Source organism: Dermochelys coriacea, chromosome 8, assembly GCF_009764565.3.
Source record: "Dermochelys coriacea isolate rDerCor1 chromosome 8, rDerCor1.pri.v4, whole genome shotgun sequence".
Lineage (NCBI taxonomy): Eukaryota > Metazoa > Chordata > Testudines > Dermochelyidae > Dermochelys > Dermochelys coriacea.
Genome location: NC_050075.1, coordinates 29,504,960 through 29,524,234, shown reverse-complemented (window position 1 = coordinate 29,524,234; position 19,275 = coordinate 29,504,960). Strand labels below are relative to the sequence as shown.

The 19,275-nt window shown below is 40.6% G+C and overlaps 1 protein-coding gene across 2 annotated transcripts in view; it reads right to left on the bottom strand.

Annotated features, from left to right (window-relative positions):
• Positions 1-19,275, bottom strand: part of WWC1 (WW and C2 domain containing 1) — a 150,706-nt gene that overhangs the window by 3,354 nt on the left and 128,077 nt on the right. For both annotated transcript variants that reach the window (XM_038412492.2, XM_043491011.1), the window contains 6 exons: positions 18,157-18,309; positions 14,279-14,376; positions 13,162-13,315; positions 11,087-11,251; positions 8,017-8,109; positions 6,600-6,830 (listed from right to left, as the gene is read on the bottom strand). In XM_038412492.2, coding sequence (XP_038268420.1) covers positions 6,600-6,830; positions 8,017-8,109; positions 11,087-11,251; positions 13,162-13,315; positions 14,279-14,376; positions 18,157-18,309 — 894 coding nt within the window. The remainder of the gene's footprint in view (positions 1-6,599; positions 6,831-8,016; positions 8,110-11,086; positions 11,252-13,161; positions 13,316-14,278; positions 14,377-18,156; positions 18,310-19,275) is intronic.

Sequence of the window (19,275 nt, the reverse complement as noted above, 5' to 3'; positions counted from 1 at the left end):
AATAAAGGCATTCTGGTGAGATCAACTATATGGGGCCATAAATCATAGAAGCTGGAATAAGATTTAGCAGGATTTTTCCACCTCTAATATGCCCATTCATTGTGAATACAATGCAGCCCTTCTGCAATGTCTATTCCAACCTATTGGCTGGAACTGTGGCTGCTGACCCTTGGGCAACCCCTCTGGGGTTTGAGGCCAGCGGATCAGCTTCAATGAGCATGTAGCAGTACCCTCAGCAGCTCAACCCCAAAAGCCCCCTGCATGCCAGCCTGTTCAGAGCCAGAATGAAACCCTTGCACAGCAGATGCAAAAGCCCCCCTGCACATCAATCCTGTCTGCCTCAGTTCCAGCATAGGGATCCCTGCAAAGTCTGTGTGGTGTAGAAGGAGCCCTGAGCACCTGGGTGAACTTCATGCAGAAGGAATAATATAAGTCAATGGCTCAATGTGTGTGTGTGTTTAATGTGGCATTTACAAGATTATGAAGCTGAAGTATAAGAGGGATGAGATGCGTGCCTTTCATATGAAAGAGGATGAAAGCAGTATGCCTCCAGATGCGCTCCCTCTGGACTAACCTGAGGAACTAGTTAAGATGAAGAAAAAAAGTTGAAAGTTTAGCTAACAATTAGAAGTCTATCATCAAAGGGATTATCATAATCAAATAAAGAACAATCCCATTTTTTGTGAAATGTGCCAGAAAGCTGCCTACTTTGCTATTACCTCTACTCAGGGCTATTCAGCCATTCCTGAAGCTTCCCCCACCTTATCTATAAATCTCATTCTTTTTGAAGCACTGAGTTTTATTTTCAGACTCTCCAGAGAGAAAAGGAATGCACTTTGAACAGAAAGGCAACTTTCAGAAAGAGAAAAAATTGTTTTGTGCAATAATCTTTAATGTTTCCAGTTTTCATCAGCATCCTTTTCATCACTGCCATTTAACCCACTCCTTGATGGTAGATGCTTTCAGAACTGTCAAATAAAATGCAGTTTTAATAATCTGGGGAAAAAAAAGACATTTTCTATTACGGCCAACTGGGAATCCTGCATGATTAATATTCCCAATTCATTTCCTTTTGACATAAGGTAGGACACCTGGGATTTCCATTCTAGTGATGTAAAACCGAAATGAATACTTGTACAAAAGTTTTAGTTAATGCCTTATGTTTCTTTTATACCCAGTGTTTTCTGAAAGCACAATTGCTATAAGATGAATATTGAAACTACATAAACATCAGTCAAGTTGTCTGTCATCTTTCGCTATCCTCTGGTTTGGTTTTCTAGTCAGCCAAAGTATGACAGAAGCTGTGACCAACTTCGAAGAAGAACGTGAGGTTGCCTTTTTCTACCAATTTAATAGCCAATCTTGCTACTGATTTCTCTCAAAGGAGATTATATCATTCCCAAACTTGAATCACAAGACCCATTTATTTGTGCATTTCAAAGACAAATGCCAGAGCAACTTGTATTCTAGTGTAAGCTTATTTAGTTTCACTAGATATTTGAAAACCAAAGTGACTAGCACTCTGTTTGCTTATGCTTATAATAGAGATCTGCAACTGCAAGGTTAAGCGGGAAAACTAAAACAAGTTGCCACTTCTGTTAGGGGTTACACACAGACTCATAGACTTTAACGTCAGAAGGGACCATCATAATCATCTAGTTAGATCTCCTGCACGTTGCAGGACCTCACTCACCCACTCCTGTAATAGACTCATAACCGCTGGCTGAGTTACTGAAGTCCTCAATCATGATTTAAAGACTTCAAGCTACAGAAAATCCACTATTTACATTAGTTTAAACCTGCAAGTGATCTGTGACCCATGCTGCAGAGGAAGATGAAAACTCTTGAGCCAATCTGATCCAGGGAAAAAGTCCTTCCCGACCTCAGATATGACGATCAGTTAGACCCTGAGCATGTGGGCAAGATCCTCTGACCAGACATCTTGGAAAGATTTCTCAGAGCCCTCTTCAGTTAGTGTCCTTCACCAGCCATTGGAGATATTTGCTGCTAGCAGTCGCAGATTAGCTACATGCCATTGTAGGCAGTCTCATCATAGCATCCCCTCCATAACCTTAACAAGCTCAGATTTGAAGCCAGTTAGGTTTAGTTGGTTAGAAACCTTTGTCCAATTCAAGCCTAAACTTGTTGATGGCCAATTTATATCCATTTGTTCTTGTGCTCACATTGGCACTTAACTTAAATAACTCCTCTCCTTCCCTGGTATTCATCCCTCTGAAGTACTTATAAAGAGCAATCATATCTCCCCTCAGCTTTCGTTTGGTTAGGTTAAACAAGTCAAGTTCATAAGGTAAGTTTTCCATTCCTCGGATCATCCTAGTAGCCCTTCTCTGCACTTGTTCCAGTTTTAATTCATCATTCTTTAACATGAGAGACCAGAATTGCACACAGTATTTCAGATGAAGGTCTCCCCAGTTCCTTGTATAATGTTACTAATTCTTTCCTATCTCTACTGGAAATACCTTGCCTGATTCATCCTAAGATTGCATTAGCCTTTTGCATGGCCACATCACACTGGTGGCTCATTGTCATCCTGTGATTAACCAATACATCCAGGTCTTTCTCCTCCTCTGTCACTTCCAACCGATGCATCTCCAGCTTATAGCAAAAATTCTTGTTAGTCCCTACATGTATGGCCTTGCATTTTGCGCTATTACATTTCATCCTATTTCTATTGCTCAAATTTACGAGGTCGTCAAGATCTTCTTGTATTATATTCTGGTCCTTATCTGTATTGGCAGTACCTCCCAACTTTATCTTATCTGCAAATGTTATTAGCACACTCCCACTTTTTGTGCCAAGGTCAATAATAAAAATGTTAAATAAGACCAGTCCCAAGACCAATCCCTGAGGAACGCTACTAGTACCCTCTGGGATGGTGCCCCCATAAGGCTTTATGGAAATATGCTTGTGAATATATAAATGACATAACTGGAATATGTTTTATGCTACATATGCCATTTAACCTTTACAGAGATATGTTATGTTCTACTGAATCTATTCATCCTATTTGTATGCATGTGTCATTATTGTATTCAAAGTTATGAATATTGGCTGTATACTTGTCTGATTTTAAATAACCTTAGTAAGGCATTTGGTCAGCTTCTTTAGAAAGGAATTTGCAAGTTAAGTGCCCAGTCAAGAAGCACTTAATGCACAATGGATCTTGGAAGGCTCCAATCCACATAAGAAGTTTACCTGAGGACGTTCAAGGTAGCATGTAAGCAATGGCTGCTGCCTGTAAAAACTGAGTCATGCATGGACATGCGTCTTGCCCATGTGACTCCAAAACTCCATCTTGGAGCTGGACTTTGCATAGGAGAGAGGAGGGAGTCTCCACCCAAAAGAGAAAGTCTATTTAAGCCCATGGAAGACCCCTCCATTTTGTCTTCAGCTGGCTAAAGAGGTAGCCTCTCCACCCCCAAGGATACCTGAAAGAAACTGGAACAAAGGACAGTAACTGCAGGGGGTTTGAATAATTGCTAGACCCAGATTAGAAGAAGATTTGATTGTAAAAGGAAGCTTACTGGGATTCCTCTAAGGATGAGGTTTTTAGCTGTATTCAGTTTTCTTATGGTATTAGATATAGACTTGTGTGTTCTGTTTTATTTTGCTTGGTAATTCATTTTGTTCTGTCTGCTATTATCTGGAACCACTTAAATCCTACTTTCTGTATTTATTAAAATCACTTTTTGCTTATTAATTAACCCAGAGTATGTATTAATACTGGGGGGGGGGCAACAGCTGTGCATATCTCTCTATCAGTGTTATAGAGGGTGAACAATTTATGAGTGTACCCTTTATACAGGGAAAATGGATTTATTTGGGGTTTGGACCCCATTGGGAGTAGGGCATCTGAGTGTTAAAGACGGGAACATTTCTTAAGCTGCTTTCAATTAAGTCTGCAGCTTTGGGGCACATGATTCAGACCCTGTGTCTGTGTTGGAGCAGACTGGCGGGTCTGGCTCAACAAGACAGGGTGCTGGAGTCCCAAGCTGGCAGGGAAAGCAGGGGCAGAAGTAGTCTTGGCATATCAGTTGGCAGCCCCAAGGGGGTTTCTGTGATCCAACCCGTCACAACCTCCCTCTAGCCTGACAGTTCATCTTTCAGTATGACCCATTGTAGTCTCTCCTTTAACCAGTCCCTTTTCTACCTTTCACTTCTCACATTAATCCCCATCTTCTTCAATTTAACTAAATATCCCATGTGGAACTGTATCAAATGCCTTACTGAAATCCAGATAGATAAGAGCTCTGACTTTTGCATTAATTATGCATGTTTAATAGCAGAGGACCTTATTCTGAAGCACTTAGGCCTAGTCTACACACAGGTTTTTTACTAAAACTACTTTGGTTACAAGTGCAATTTCTACTGGTATCGTTAAAGCAGTAAAGTCTATGAAAGTCTCCATGTAAACAAGCCCTTCTACCAAATAGTACCATGTTCTATAAGGAGTTCCAATGATACCATAAGTAAGTGCAGGAGAACTGGGTCCAGGATAGTCAGCAGAGTTTGTGGATTAAATCCTACAGCGTCTTGTAATCATGGACTTCAGATTTTTCTAGAAGGCTGTTTATAGTACTTTAAACATATTACAGCATTTTATAATCCATCAATACACACAGATTCAGAGAAGGCAAAACAGAATATAATTTTGTTAACCAACATGCAGATAATCCAGAAGACCCCATTTTTACTGAGACATTCTAGTACCTCCCTCCCTAATGGTCTGGGCATTCATTCCCCCACTAACAAAGATCAAAGCCCCCAAAATTGTGATCTCAACATATTCCTTCTTGGGGCATGAAACAGACTTTCCCCACAGCATGCAACTCTTGTGTGTGCCTGATAAAGATCATTTATGAAACGTTCAGTCGGTACATTAAGTTAAAGATTCTCTCTCATCACTGCTTTCCAAGACTGCCACTGGGCTTTGAAAAGAATGGAGCTAGCCAAAAGAAAGGAGTAGCCAATCGGTACTATCCTTCTACATGCAGGAACCACTTGGAGCCAATGACTCTGTGACACTGCACTCCATATTCTTCATATTGATATTATTATGATACGATTATGGCATAATTAGAATGAATTTTGCACAAGACTGGTCATGTGAGGTGTCATTGGAAAAGTTATGATTTGCTAAATATGATTATTCTATTTGTATGCATGTATCATTTTTGTATCTGAAGTTATGAATATTGACTATGTATCTGTATTTCACATGTAGTCACACCTGGGTGATACCCACTAGGCAAAATGCTTCCAGTCTAGACAGCTGGCTGTGAAGGGCCTATTCAAGGTAATGGGCCATTAGGAAGAACAACTGGTCTTAGGAGAAGCTTATCTCCCATTGGGTGAGCCTTCCTGAGAAGGCTCCAGACAGCCTGTAAGTAATGGCGATCATGACTCAGCAAGGTATTCAAGGGCATGTGACCAGGCCACATGACACGGAACTACATCTTGGATACCAGTGTTTTTCCACAAACTGAGTTTGGGACAAAGGGTTCCCACCATATGCTATATAAAGCTATATAAGGCAGGGAGTGACATCATCTGTTGTTCTTTACTCCCCACACAAGAAAACTCCTGGAAAAAACCTAAGGAACAAAAGGCTGAACTGGGGCACGTACTGGACCCAGAGTAAAGGGATTTCTAGCCTGTGTATGAAAACCCGGGCATCCCAAGCTGCAAAGCAAATGTAGCTTGTTCCTTAAGAATCTGCAAGCCTGCTTGTATCATCAGTCAGGGTGAGAGATTGTTCATTCAAATCCTATCCTTCTACTATGTTAAGCTTAGTTTGAGTTTTTGTTTATTTACTAGGTAATCTGCTTTGATCTGTTTGCTAGCACTTAAAATCTTTTGTAGTTAATAAACTTGTTTTTGCTTTATCTAAACCAGCGAGTCTGAATGAAGTACTTGGAAATCTTAGCTCAAGGGGCAAAGGCTGTTGCATTTCCTCTCCACACTGAGGGGGAGGTGAATTGAATAATAAATTCATATTAGTCAGGGTTTTGACCAGGGCAGGACAGTACAGCTCTGGGGTCCTAGACTGGGAAGCTGGTGGTTATTTTGGCTGTAGTGTCTCTATTGTTGGTTTGTGCAGTGGCTGGTCAGCCCGGTATGTAACTGCAGCTGGGTGTGTCTCTACTTGTGAGAATGCTGGTGGAAGTATAGGACCAGGAGCGGGTCTGCAGCTTGTCACAGCAACAGAGTGTGAGAGGGAGCCCAGGCTGGTGAGTCAGAGGCCTCAGTGGTACTCCAGTTCCAGGTGGCACCCCGGGGAGGAACCCGTCACGGACTCCTCCTGTGCCTGGCCTTGCATCCAATGAAACGTGACAGTGGAATTCAAATTGTAGGAAAAGACTCCTGCATTTGCAAGGGCTACAATTCTAATAATTTGCCAGTATGTAAAGTTAATAAAACAGAAGCTTCAATACAAAGCTCCAAAAAATAGGTTTATTTAAAAAGGGGGAAGATTTGGAAGGTAGCAGTACTAAAGATTTGAACATTCTGGTCTCTAGAGGATTGGGAAAATATGTTTGGCTAAACATATTTACAAAAACCCAGTCAGAATTACTCACCCTTTTTTCGACATGTCGCAGCCAAAGCCGGAATCTCTCATCATCCTTTACCCATTGTGGCAGCTCTTTTTCACCTTGCCCTTGAGCTTGTTCTATCTGTTCTTTCAATTCTTTCAGTACAGAGATCTCTTGCATTAACTGATTGTGCCAGGTCCTTGAAGCCTGCAGGTCTAACTCCAGGTCTAATGAAGTTCGGATTAGACGCTCTGCACTAAAGGACTTAACTGAAGGCTGGAACAGAAGGGATTTATGATTAAAATAAAAAAAGTATCAAACTGTTCCCATTTGGTCCGAATATGTGCAATGGCCACTTCCTTCTCAAATGCACAATATTCTGGAGATGAAAGGCGACATCTCTGGTAACGCTGCTTTTGCAAAGTAGCTGCTCACCCGAATTTGCAGTTTCACAGTCTAGCAAAGTCTTATAAGTAAGTTTGCCCATGCTGCAGCTTCCATCAACACTAGTGATATCCGAAGTAACCAAGGGCTTCTGTACTTACCTGACAATGGGCTGAAATGAGGAGTGTCTTCCTTACACCATTACTCAGAATATAATTTTACTTTAATACTTACAGCTCAATTATCAGAATATTGCAGAATGCTGCAAAACAACATATTAGCACTGGTTTCACACCACTGGATTTTCTCCTGCACCCAATATCAGGCACATTAGTGTCTAGGAGTGCAAAGGTGAGTATTTCAATCAGACAGTTACACTCTGCATCATGCAAAATGTTTCAGTGGTCTCCTAAGGACAGCAGCCCAATTCCACCCCATTCACATCATAGAAGAACATGCACAATGATATCACTAATGGCTGTAGAGCTTCATTAAGCACTGTTAAGTTTCAATGACAGGTTTCAGAGTAGCAGCCGTGTTAGTCTGTAAAATGCATCCGATGAAGTGAACTGTAGCTCACGAAAGCTTATGCTCTAATAAATTTGTTAGTCTCTAAGGTGCCACAAGTACTCCTTTTCTTTTTAAGTTTCAATGTGCATCTGAAAAAGTGATTTTCAATTGCTTACAAATTAGTTATCCCACCAATTCCTTTGGCATGAACATGAGCCAATGAGAGCTCATGCCACATTTAAAAATTTAGCTATTTTTGAGTTCTGTTTGGAAGGAAAATTGTGAGAAATAATTTTTCAAAGTGGGAGTTCTAGTAACTCAAGGGAGCAGACATATGTCACCTTTTGACAGACTAGTAAGAACATTTCTGCCAAAATGGAGAATTTTTTTTTTTAAAGCTATGACCACATGAAGACAGGTGGCTTATATCTGAAATTAACCTGAATTATCTTTGCTAATCCCCTTTTTAATAGAATTATCTATTGGTAACTCACAAACCAATGCTTTAAGAAAATGTTTGTTTTCATGAATGCCAGCTAAGGGAAAAATTTGTAGATGAAGTTTTTACCCGCTTCATTCTGACACTTCGCCTCTCCATAGCATTCCGAACGAAGGGTGGTTTCTTAGACAGTGTTGAACTATCACTATCACTGCGATTTAGCTGAAAAAGAGACAGAAGTAATTGTTATAAAACAAGCATGCAGTGGAAGGCTATTACGAATGAGCCCACAGAGCTGCAGACATTTGTAGAAAGCCATGGACTGAAAATTATCCGAGACAGTCACATGTTACAGTGCAATGAAACCCACCCAGTGCCCAAATCTGGCTGTTTTTCTATGGCCACGGTCCTTTCTTGGTCTCCCCACTCTGTTTTTCAATGGTGCTGTTTGAGAAGAGGTTGGAAGATACCATCACTTTTTGTTAGAACACTGCACATGTCACGACACAGTCCCCTTCCCCTACTCAACAGCAATAACTAGGTCAGACAAGAGACTAAAATAATAAGATGTAATGAACAATGTTGCATTGGCTGGGGATTAAGTCATTTCCATCCGTAACTTCTGTGAATAAGAAGAGCATAACATTGGAGAAGGATTAAGTTTTTTTTTTTCCTTTTCAAACAAACTATTTCTATATATGAAGCTAACTTAGTGTAGCATGTGGATACCTTGACTTTTTTCAGGTTTTTTTGCAGCATTTTATATATTTGGGGTCAGATTATTCCTGGCAACGCGGAGCAAGAAACCTCTTTTCTTTGAGCTACTTCCATAGTGGCTGGACACAATCATAATCCAAGCCTAGGGACAATTCTCTCCTTGTGTACCTTTGGGCCAGGCATTCAGGAGAGCACATGCAGAAATCCAAGGGCTGGAGGAGCAGGCATGTGCCTCCTGCATGCTAGGGAGCTCCAGGATATCATTCTACCACTGAGAAGGTGCAGGTTGGCATCACAAGGTTGTACCTATTATGCACAACTGTGATGTTAAATGTTCCATTTGATATGAGCACTAATTTACTGTACTCCAGGATATGCATCTGTAGTAAGGTCTAGGCGTCCCTTGGATACTGAAACCACTGAGCCCTGGGCCATGTACCTTCCAGTGCCCTGAGACATGAATATTCCTTGCTATGCCTAAATGTCCTGTTGAGTGTTATTTATTATATGGCTCAATGCTCAGAGGCCAAAGAGAAGATACAATTCAAAGGTCTAGATTGTCATGAAGAAAATTAAGCTCACAGCTAAAGCAAAGGCAAAAAACAGTTCACCTGTGAACCTGATTTCGTCTGAACTGGATACCCAGGGTTTTCCAAGGACTGTTTTGCTGCACTCAGTGTTAGGCAGCCCTTGGTGTTCTATTAGAACACCTCAATCCTCAGTTAGACCAGCACGTACGTCACAAAAGCAGTTTCCTGATAGCGTTTACTTGTATTCTATACTGGTTGAAGCTAAAGGAGTTATTTATAGTCTATCCTGATCCTCAATCCTGGAACTAATTAATTATGAATAAACATTTAATCAAAGAGGTGGCACTGACATCCTCAGTCAGTACACAGATCGTTCAATTAGTGTCACACACAGCACCGTGGAGTCTTTCACACTCCCTCAGTGCTGCTAATTGAAGTTAGTCATTCTCTGCTTTCTGATTTCCATCATGACCTTTGATTTTAGAGAAGATAAACACTAGTCAGACACTTACTGCATCTCTGTCTGATGATAACCCTAATATCCAGCTTTAAGCAGCATTAAATGCAGCAAGGCTTCCTCTGGTTACAAAAGGCACCTAAGGATTAGACAAGGTGCTATTCTGAACTCTGTGATCTAAGGCAATTTACTTAATCTGTCTATGCCTCATATTCCTCACTTGTAGAATTAATTGCCCACCTTGGTAAGACATTGAGATTCTTGGCTGACATATGTCTACACTTTAATTAGTAATTGTTATTTATTTTAACTCACCCAAATTGACCCAGTTCTAGTTTGACATGTCTCAGATTTCTGTCTAGAGCCTTCATTCCAACCAGTGGCAAGTCATGGTCCATGTCAGAGCAAAAAGAAAAGGAGTACTTGTGGCACCTTAGAGACTAACAAATTTATTTGAGCATAAGCTTTCGTGAGCTACAGCTCACTTCAGTGACTCTGTACCAAATGCTGGCACTATTTTGGCAAGAAGAGGAAAAACCAGGGCATGAGATGTGGTGGCAGGCACTTGGCAGGGGCTTGGTGCCACAAGAATACAGCAGTGTGCTTTAAGCAAGATGTGCAAGCGGTCTGCGGAGATGGCGGACTGGAGATGGCTGATCCAGTTTCTAATGGCAAAGGAATCTCCCTATGCTGAGTGACAGTTCTAGACCAGGACCATAAGCACAGAGCAGTGGGACTACATCATACAGACATGGGATGACCAGCAGTGGGTCCAGAACTTCTGTATAAGGAATGCCACATTTCTGGAGCTGCGTTCTGGTCTTTCACTGCCAGGATATGAGGCCATACCTGTCCAGAGGTGTGTTGCTCTTGCCCTCTGGAAGCTGCCTACCCCAGATTGTTACAGATCAGTGGCTAATTAACTTGGTGTTGACAAGACAACTATGCTTTCTGTAATGTCAGTCACTAACGTTCTAGCATGGTGTCAGGGATATCATGCTACTGAAGTGACATCTCCTACAAAGATGGCAAAGTGAGGTTCTGACCACTTAGTTTATTAAAGAACCTTTGCAGGTGCTAAAACCACTATTACAGCAAAGTTCCAATTTGGGTAATTATCTTAATCCTACCTAAATTCCTGCTAGCATTTTAATTATATTCATTCTCTCTACACTTCCTGCTTAAGCCACTGTATTGTGCTGCTGTGGTATGACTGCTAAAATAGCTGCATTTCAGGAGTGTGTAGTGATTCCGCTATCACTTCCCATTGTGAGGTTTACTTAACAGGTATGAAATGCTCTGTGGTCTTCTGATGTACAATGTCAAGAAAGGGTGCTGTACCCTCAACTCCCACTGAAGTTCATGGTCACTGAGGATGCTGTATACTCTCCCAGCTCAGACCGTCAGTGCAGTGTATTATCAGATGAACTAAAGATACTGTGCAGTCACTCAGGAAAAACATTTACAACGAAGTCTGGGGATGTGGATTCCTTACCCGGCAGATGTACTGACTCTGTGGTCCTGGCGAAAATGTTTTGGAGCGGATTATGGTGCTACTTCTGACAAATTGAGTTTGTGGGGGGTTAGCTGCTTTCTTCTCTTTTGGACGAACTACAGTAGAAGATTGTGCAAGGCTCTCTGTGTTTGTCTCTTTATCCACCTGAAAGAAACACACTTTAATAAACATAAGAATGGCTATACTGGGTCAGACCAATAGTCCATCTAACCCAGTATCCTGTCTTCCAGCAGTGGCAGTGCCAGATGATTTAAAGAGAATGAACAGAACAGGCCAATCATCGAGTGATCCATTCCTTGTCGTTCAGCCCCAGCATCTGGCAATCAGAGCTTAGGGACACCCAGAGCATAGAGTTGCATCCCTGACCATCTCGACTAACAGCCACTGATGGACTTATCCTCCATGAACTTACCTAATTCTTTTTTTAACTCAGTTACAGTTTTGGCCTTCATAACATCCCCTGGCAATGAGTTTCACAGATTGACTGTATGTTGTGTGAGGAAATACTTTTGTTTGTTGTAAACCTGCTGTCTATTAATTTCATTGGGTGACCCCTGATTCTTGTGTTATGTGAAGGAGTAAATAACAGTTCCTTATTCACTTTCTCCACACCATTCATGATGTTATAGACTTCTACCCTGTCCCCCCTTAGTCATCTCTTTCCAAGCTGTGCAGTCCTAGTCTCTTTAGTCTCTCCTCTTATGGAAGCTGTTCCACATCCTTAATCATTTTATGTTATGTTCTTATGTACCTTTTCCATTTCTAATATATATTTTTTGAGATGGGGTGACCAGAATTAAATGAAGTATTCAAGATACGGATATATCATGGATTCATACAGTGGCATTATGATATTTACCATTTTGTTATTTATCCCTGTAACTGCCTCCCCCCAATATACTATCAATGACAATTGCTTTTGTGTTTCAGAGCATTAGGAGATCCCATGTGTTAATCATGTTGTCTGACAGTGCTTAGGTGAAGAATGCTTCCAAGACCAGGGGACATGGTATTTTGGATTAAATAGGTATTTCATAAATGTAGTGTTATTTAAAATTGAGGTTTGACTGTAATGTAAGAGCTTTCTTAAACTTTATGTGATTGCCGTAGTTCTCCTTAATTCAACATTGGCCTGGTCAGCTTTGCAGCAGATAGTACTTAGTCTTGCCATGAGTGCAGGGGACTAGACTAGATGAGCTCTCCAGGTCCCTTCCAGTCCTACGATTCTATGATTAACACAGGGCCCACAAAAAAAACTTATCACAAGTGAATAAGACAAAGGGAAAAGGATGAGATCAAGAAATATGAAGATGTTTCACTCAGAATTGTTTTTAGCTCTTTTTAAATCCTAAAACTTCAAAGCAGCAGTAGAAAGAGACGAGCAATTCAGACTATGACAAGTATGTAGTCCAAAACAAAACATTAGAGGGCTATATATTGGAAGCTGTGGCAGCAAATTTTCCTCCAAAAATGCAAATTCATGGGCTTTCCTCTCAAAATGAATTAGATGCAAATGTACATCCCTGTTGCAACAAAAGCCTCCTGTATTTGCATGAGTAAATCAGGTAACTGAACAGGGAAGCATCTGAATGACCTGATTTGCTTATGCAGAAGCAGGAGGTTTTTGGTAAATGCGGGGCTGAATGGCCACAATATATATGTACATGCACTTTTGCAGATGAACACATTAGCGTTAGTAAGTCTGCTTTTCATTTGATAGGTCTGTGATAAGTTGTTTGGGCCACAGTGATTAGAACAAAAACAAAATAAAAGGAAACATTCGCAAACTCAAGTGGAACACCTTTCCCACAACCTTCATCCCACTGTATGATAATTACTCCACCAAGCCTCTTATTTCCCCTGAAATGCTGCTTGCTGTGATGATATAAGAAATAGAAAAACACTCCATGTAATTTTCCAAGAAAGCAAAGAACAGAAGGAATTGCATCAAGACCAGCGATTAGGGATGATAATACTAGTGAACAATGTAGTGCTTAACTCATCTTACTAAATATCAGCCTTTTGGAAGCGACAACATGTACTCTGGGCTTTACCTTTACTGCTACTGACTCAGCATGCACTTGGGATTCTGGATTCTCTTCTGCCTCCCAGAGTGTTTTTCCATCATAGAATTCTTCCTCCTCTTCTTCTTCTTCATTGTCACTGTTCCCATCCCGCTCTTCTTGCTCAGCAACCTCCTCATCTTGCCTGTCATATAAACTGTTTCTGTTACTGGGCTGGACCCACCTGGGACAATACCCCCATAGCATCCTTGATGCTGGTTGTTGTCCTAAGTACACTGATCAAAAAAACCTCTAGAGCTGCCAGTTGTACCAGATATCTCATGATGTCCCATGGAACAAGGGAACAACAAAAGCACGCCGGTTGGAGTGGAAGAACCAGCAGTGAAACAGTTAAAGGGAATTTTCTCATCTTTCATTCTATGGTAAGGTGATGACTATGGTTTAATACATTCGCATCAGTTTCTGCCACAAGCTGTATACTGGGTCTGGTGCATTTGGGTTTGACTTAGTGCTGATAGTCCAACTGTATGGTGGGTTTAGGAGGCTGACTTGGCAATTCCTCCAAACTGAGATACTCTCAGTTTGAAAGCTAGAATTGTGTTAAACAACATGTTCTTGAGAATCTTTTGGGAAACCTGAGCTCAATTATGCATTTTGGTAGATTTCCCACCAAGGTTCATGCTAAGTTTTGCTTTGAATTTTGTGGTTGGTTTGAACCCAACACTCAGTGAAATGTGGGACTGACCATGTAATCACAGCCAATTAAAGAGCTCATGCAAATCCCTGTGAACTGAAGCTATGGTATTTCACAGGTCCATCAAGCACTATGTACCACAGATTAATATATTTTATCTCTTTTAATTTTAACTTTTACTAGCTCTAGTCTCAATTCTCAAGCACATGCTCTTCTGTTTCAGTGGCTACAGCATGTTTCTATTGATGTAGAAAAAGATGCCTGAAATGATCTTCTGCAAAGTTCAAGAACTTTGATCAGCTACTAGAAACATTTCAGTGTTACACAATTGCACCTTTGTCTGCATATTATCACATTAAACTTTGACTCATTGACATCCTTATCTGAAACAGTGTCAAACCCATAGAATCCACAGATTCTTATACTACGATAAGCGAATAGGATGCCACCTACCAATTCTCTCCACTAGTTAAAGTGCTTCTGCTTTCTTCCATCTTCTCTACTGCTTCCAGTTCAACAGCAGTCTGTTCCAGCAGTGCAGATACAGAGTCCTGTATAGAGGAAAGGGCTTTATTTAAAGACAAAATTCATTCCTAAACCCCATCAGCTATCAGAGTGAGTGTTCCATACTCACAGTAAACCTCAGAAAAAAATAGGAAAGGTCCATCAGTCAGGTAAAAAGTTGCATCCTAAATCAAACTTTTAGATTCATAGATACTAAGGTCAGAAGGGACCATTCTGATCATCTAGTCCGACCTCCTGCACAGCGCAGGCCACAGAATCTCACCCACCCACTCCTATGAAAAACCTCACCCATGTCTGAGTTATTGAAGTCCTTAAATCATGGTTCAAAGACTTCAAGGAGCAGAGAAGCCTCCCTCAAGTCAACCATGCCCCATGCTACAGAGGAAGGCGAAAAACCTCCAGGGCCTCTCCAATCTGCCCTGGAGGAAAATTCCTTCCCGACCCCAAATATGGGAATCAGCTAAACCCTGAGCATATGGGCAAGATTCACCAGCCAGATACCCAGGAAAGAATTTTCTATAGTAACTCAGATCCCATCCATCTAATATCCCATCTCATGGGATTTGGCCTATTTACCCTGAATATTTAAAGATCAATTACTTACCAAAATCCCATTATCCCATCATACCATCTCCTCCATAAACTTATCGAGTAGAATCTTAAAGCCAGATAGATCTTTTGCCCCCACTGCTTCCCTTGGAAGGCTATTCTAAAACTTCACTCCTCTGATGGTTAAAAACCTTCGTCTGATTTCAAGTCTAAACTTCCTGGTGGCCAGTTTATACCCATTTGTTCTTGTGTCCACATTGGTGCTGAGCTGAAATAATTCCTCTCCCTCTCCTGTATTTATCCCTCTGATATATTTATAGAGAGCAATCATATCTCCCCTCAACCTTCTTTTAGTTAGGCTAAACAAGCCAAGCTCCTTAAGTCTCCTTTCGTAAGACAAGTTTTCCATTCCTCGGATCATCCTAGTAGCCCTTCTCTGTACCTGCTCCAGTTTGAATTCATCCTTTTTAAACATGGGAGACCAGAACTGCACACAGTATTCTAGGTGAGGTCTCACCAGTGCCTTGTATAACGGTACTAAAACCTCCTTATCCCTACTGGAAATGCCTCTCCTGATGCATCCCAAAACCGCATTAGCTTTTTTCACAGCCATATCACATTGGCAGCTCATAGTCATCCTATGATCAACCAATACTCCAAGGTCCTTCTCCTCTTCCGTTACTTCTAATTGATGCGTCCCCAACTTATAGCTAAAATTCTTGTTATTAATCCCTAAATGCATAACCTTATACTTCTCACTATTAAATTTCATCCTATTACTATTAGTCCAGTTTACAAGGTAATCCAGATCCTCCTGTATAATATCCCGATCCTTCTCCGAATTGGCAATACCTCCCAGCTTTGTATCATCTGCAAACTTTATTAGCACACTCCCACTTTTTGTGCCAAGGTCAGTAATAAAAAGATTAAATAAGATTGGTCCCAAAACCGATCCCTGAGGAACTCCACTCGTAACCTCCCTCCAACCTGACAGTTCGCCTTTCAGTAGGACCCGTTGCAGTCTCCCCTTTAACCAATTCCTTATCCACCTTTTGATGTTCATATTGATCCCCATCTTCTCCAATTTAATTAATAATTCTCCATGTGGCACGGTATCAAATGCCTTACTGAAATCTAGGTAAATTAGATCCACTGCATTTCCTTTATCTAAAAAATCTGTTACTTTTTAAAAAAAGGAGATTAGGTTGGTTTGGCACGATCTACCTTTTGTAAAACCATGTTGTATTTTGTCCCATTTACCATTGACTTCAATGTCCTTAACTAATTTCTCCTTCAAAATTTTTTCCAGGACCTTGCATACTACAGATGTCAAACTAACTGGCCTGTAGTTACCCGGATCACTTTTTTTTTCCTTTCTTAAAAATAGGAACTATATTAGCAATTCTCCAATCATTTGGTACTATTCCTGAGTTTACAGATTCATTAAAAATTCTTGCTAATGGGCTTGCAATTTCAGGTGCCAATTCCTTTAATATTCTTGGATGAAGATTATCTGGGCCCCCTGATTTAGTCCCATTAAGCTGTTTCAGTTTCGCTTCTACCTCTGATATGGTAATATCTACCTCTATATCCTCCTTCCCATTTGTCATGCTACCATTATCCCCAAGATCCTCTTTAGCCTTATTAAAGACTGAGGCAAAGTATTTGTTTAGATATTGGGCCATGCCTAGATTATCTTTAACCTCCACTCCATCCTCAGTGTTAAGCGGCCCCACTTCTTCCTTTTTAGTTTTCTTCTTATTTATATGGCTATAGAACCTTTTACTATTGGTTTTAATTCCCTTTGCAAGGTCCAACTCTACTCGACTTTTAGCCTGTCTCACTTGATCCCTACATGTTCTGACCTCAATTAGGTAGCTTTCCTTGCTGATCCCTCCCATCTTCCACTCCCTGTATGCTTTCTGCTTCTTCTTAATCACCTCTCTAAGATGCTTGCTCATCCAGCTTGGTCTACAACTCCTTCCTATGAATTTTTTCCCCTTTCTTGGGATACAGGCTTCCGATACCTTCTGCAGTTTTGATTTAAAGTAATCCCAGGCCTCCTCTACCTTTAGATCCATAAATTCTTCAGTCCAATCCACTTCCCTAACTAATTTCCTTAATTTTTGAAAGTCAGCCCTTTTGAAATCAAAAATCCTAGTTGCAGATTTATTTTTGTTAATCCTTCCATTTAGTTTGAACTGAATTAGCTCATGATCACTTGAGCCAAGATTGTCCCCTACAACCATTTCTTCTATGAGGTCCTCGCTACTCACCAAAATTAAATCTAAAATGGCATCCCCTCTAGTCGGTTCAGCAACTACTTGATGAAGGAATCCATCAGCTATCGCATCTAGGAAAATCTGAGCCCTATTATTATTACTAGCACTGGTCCTCCAGTCTATATCTGGGAAGTTAAAGTCTCCCATGATCACGCAGTTTCTATTAGTATTTACTTTATTAAAGACATAAAAAAGGGCTGTATCCATATCCAAATTAGATCCGGAGGTCTACAGCACACCCCAAGCTCTATCGTAGGAGAGGCTTTACTAGTTTTCTTCCCCAATGTAATTTTTGCCCAGACAGACTCTGTCTTATCCATTGCATCGCTTCTTATTTCTTTACATTCTACCTCATCATTGATATACAATGCTACTCCACCCCCTTTACCTTTGTTTCTGTCTTTCCTAAAGAGCACATACCCTTCAATACCTGTAGTCCAGTCATGACTACTATTCCACCATGTTTCTGTTATCCCTATAATATCTGGTTTCACTTCCTGCACCAGTAGCTCTAGTTCCTCCATTTTGTTACCTAGACTCTTCGCATTGGTGTACAAACATCTTAATTTTTGCTGTTTGGCCTCGCTCACATTTTGTACCCTATTAGGCACAGTCATTCTACATCCAGTATAACCTATTAGACTAGTATCCACACCGCCCTCACTCCTTATATACATTCTCCTACCCATGGCTGTATCCATTCTTACTTCTTCTTCTTCCCTCTCAATGCTAAAATCTGGCGTGGAGATTTTCTGGACATCTCCCATCCATCTCCCCCCAATTCCTAGTTTAAAGCTCTCTTTATCAGTTGTGCCAGCCTCGATTAGTTTTAGTTTTATTGACCCATTTAGTATCATAACGAATTTTTTTACATATAAGAATGCCATGCAATCACACAACTCCTGATTTCTTCTCAGCAATGTAATATATTATAGAGGAGGTTTATGCAAGCTTCCTTTTAGCACTTGTCCTTACTGTTTTTTCAGCGCAGGATACTGCAGAACAAATATCCCCTTGTTTGTGTTTTCTGCTTTGCTTCTGAAGATATTTATAACTAAGAAGGTTGTACCAGCGTGTTGACTTCTCTCCTGATCTACATATTTCAGCAAGGCTAATTTGTGCCCCACCCTGTTGGAACCAAGAAAAAAAGAGTTGTCAGTGCCATCTCAGAAAGAAGTGACTGCAGCAATAAAATGTCAGCAGAAATATGTAACAGCAAAAACCAAGGCTTTGGGAGCTGAAGGTTTAGTTGTCCCTGAGAAAAAACTACCACCACCACTAATCTTCACTCTCTCACTATTTCAGACATCATCTTGGTGATGATTGGATGATATTAAACTGAACCGTATTGTTGGGGGCTTCCAAGGGTCAGTACACAAGAAAGGTTCACTTCAGCAGCTGCGTGCAAATAAGTGTCAAGAATGATGAACAATTATGTTGTGGCCATGGTAACTTGCAATCACTTTCAATTAGCAAGAATAAAAGACAACAATTAAAAAGAGATGGATTCTTTTCTAATTTAAGGGCTCATCAAATTGCTCTTTCGGATATAGGTGCTTGCGATTGATCATTTAAAAAGGTTCCCCTTGTTTTTGTGTCCACTCAGCTTAGATCCACTGTGAACCCTCATTTTGTCTTGTTTTACTACATCATGGCATATGCACGATATATTGGAATTCTGTTACAATTTATATGACCTGAGCTTGAGCAGACACTATTCATTAGCCAAGTACAGTGTACTTTTTATTGCACAGATTTCCTGCAATTAAATTCAGTCCAATCTGGAGTTTACTGAGGCACATAAGCATGTAGGCTACCAGATGGGAAATCAGTTTGGAATACAGAGGCTGTTTCTTAAGCCCAAGTGTGGTTCGCAGGTGAAGGTAGCAAATAAGGAACACAATAAAAGTGTGGTGGGATTCCCAACCAAAATGTATGTAGACAATGGCATCTACCAAGGGAGATGTGAAAGACTCCAGAAACGTACAAACTGAATTAACTTTCTGTTGGTTTGTTATTACTTGGGCCCCAGCTCTATAAATCTTACTCATATTAAGTAAAGTATCTTACTCCAGAAGCAGTTTCATTGAAATC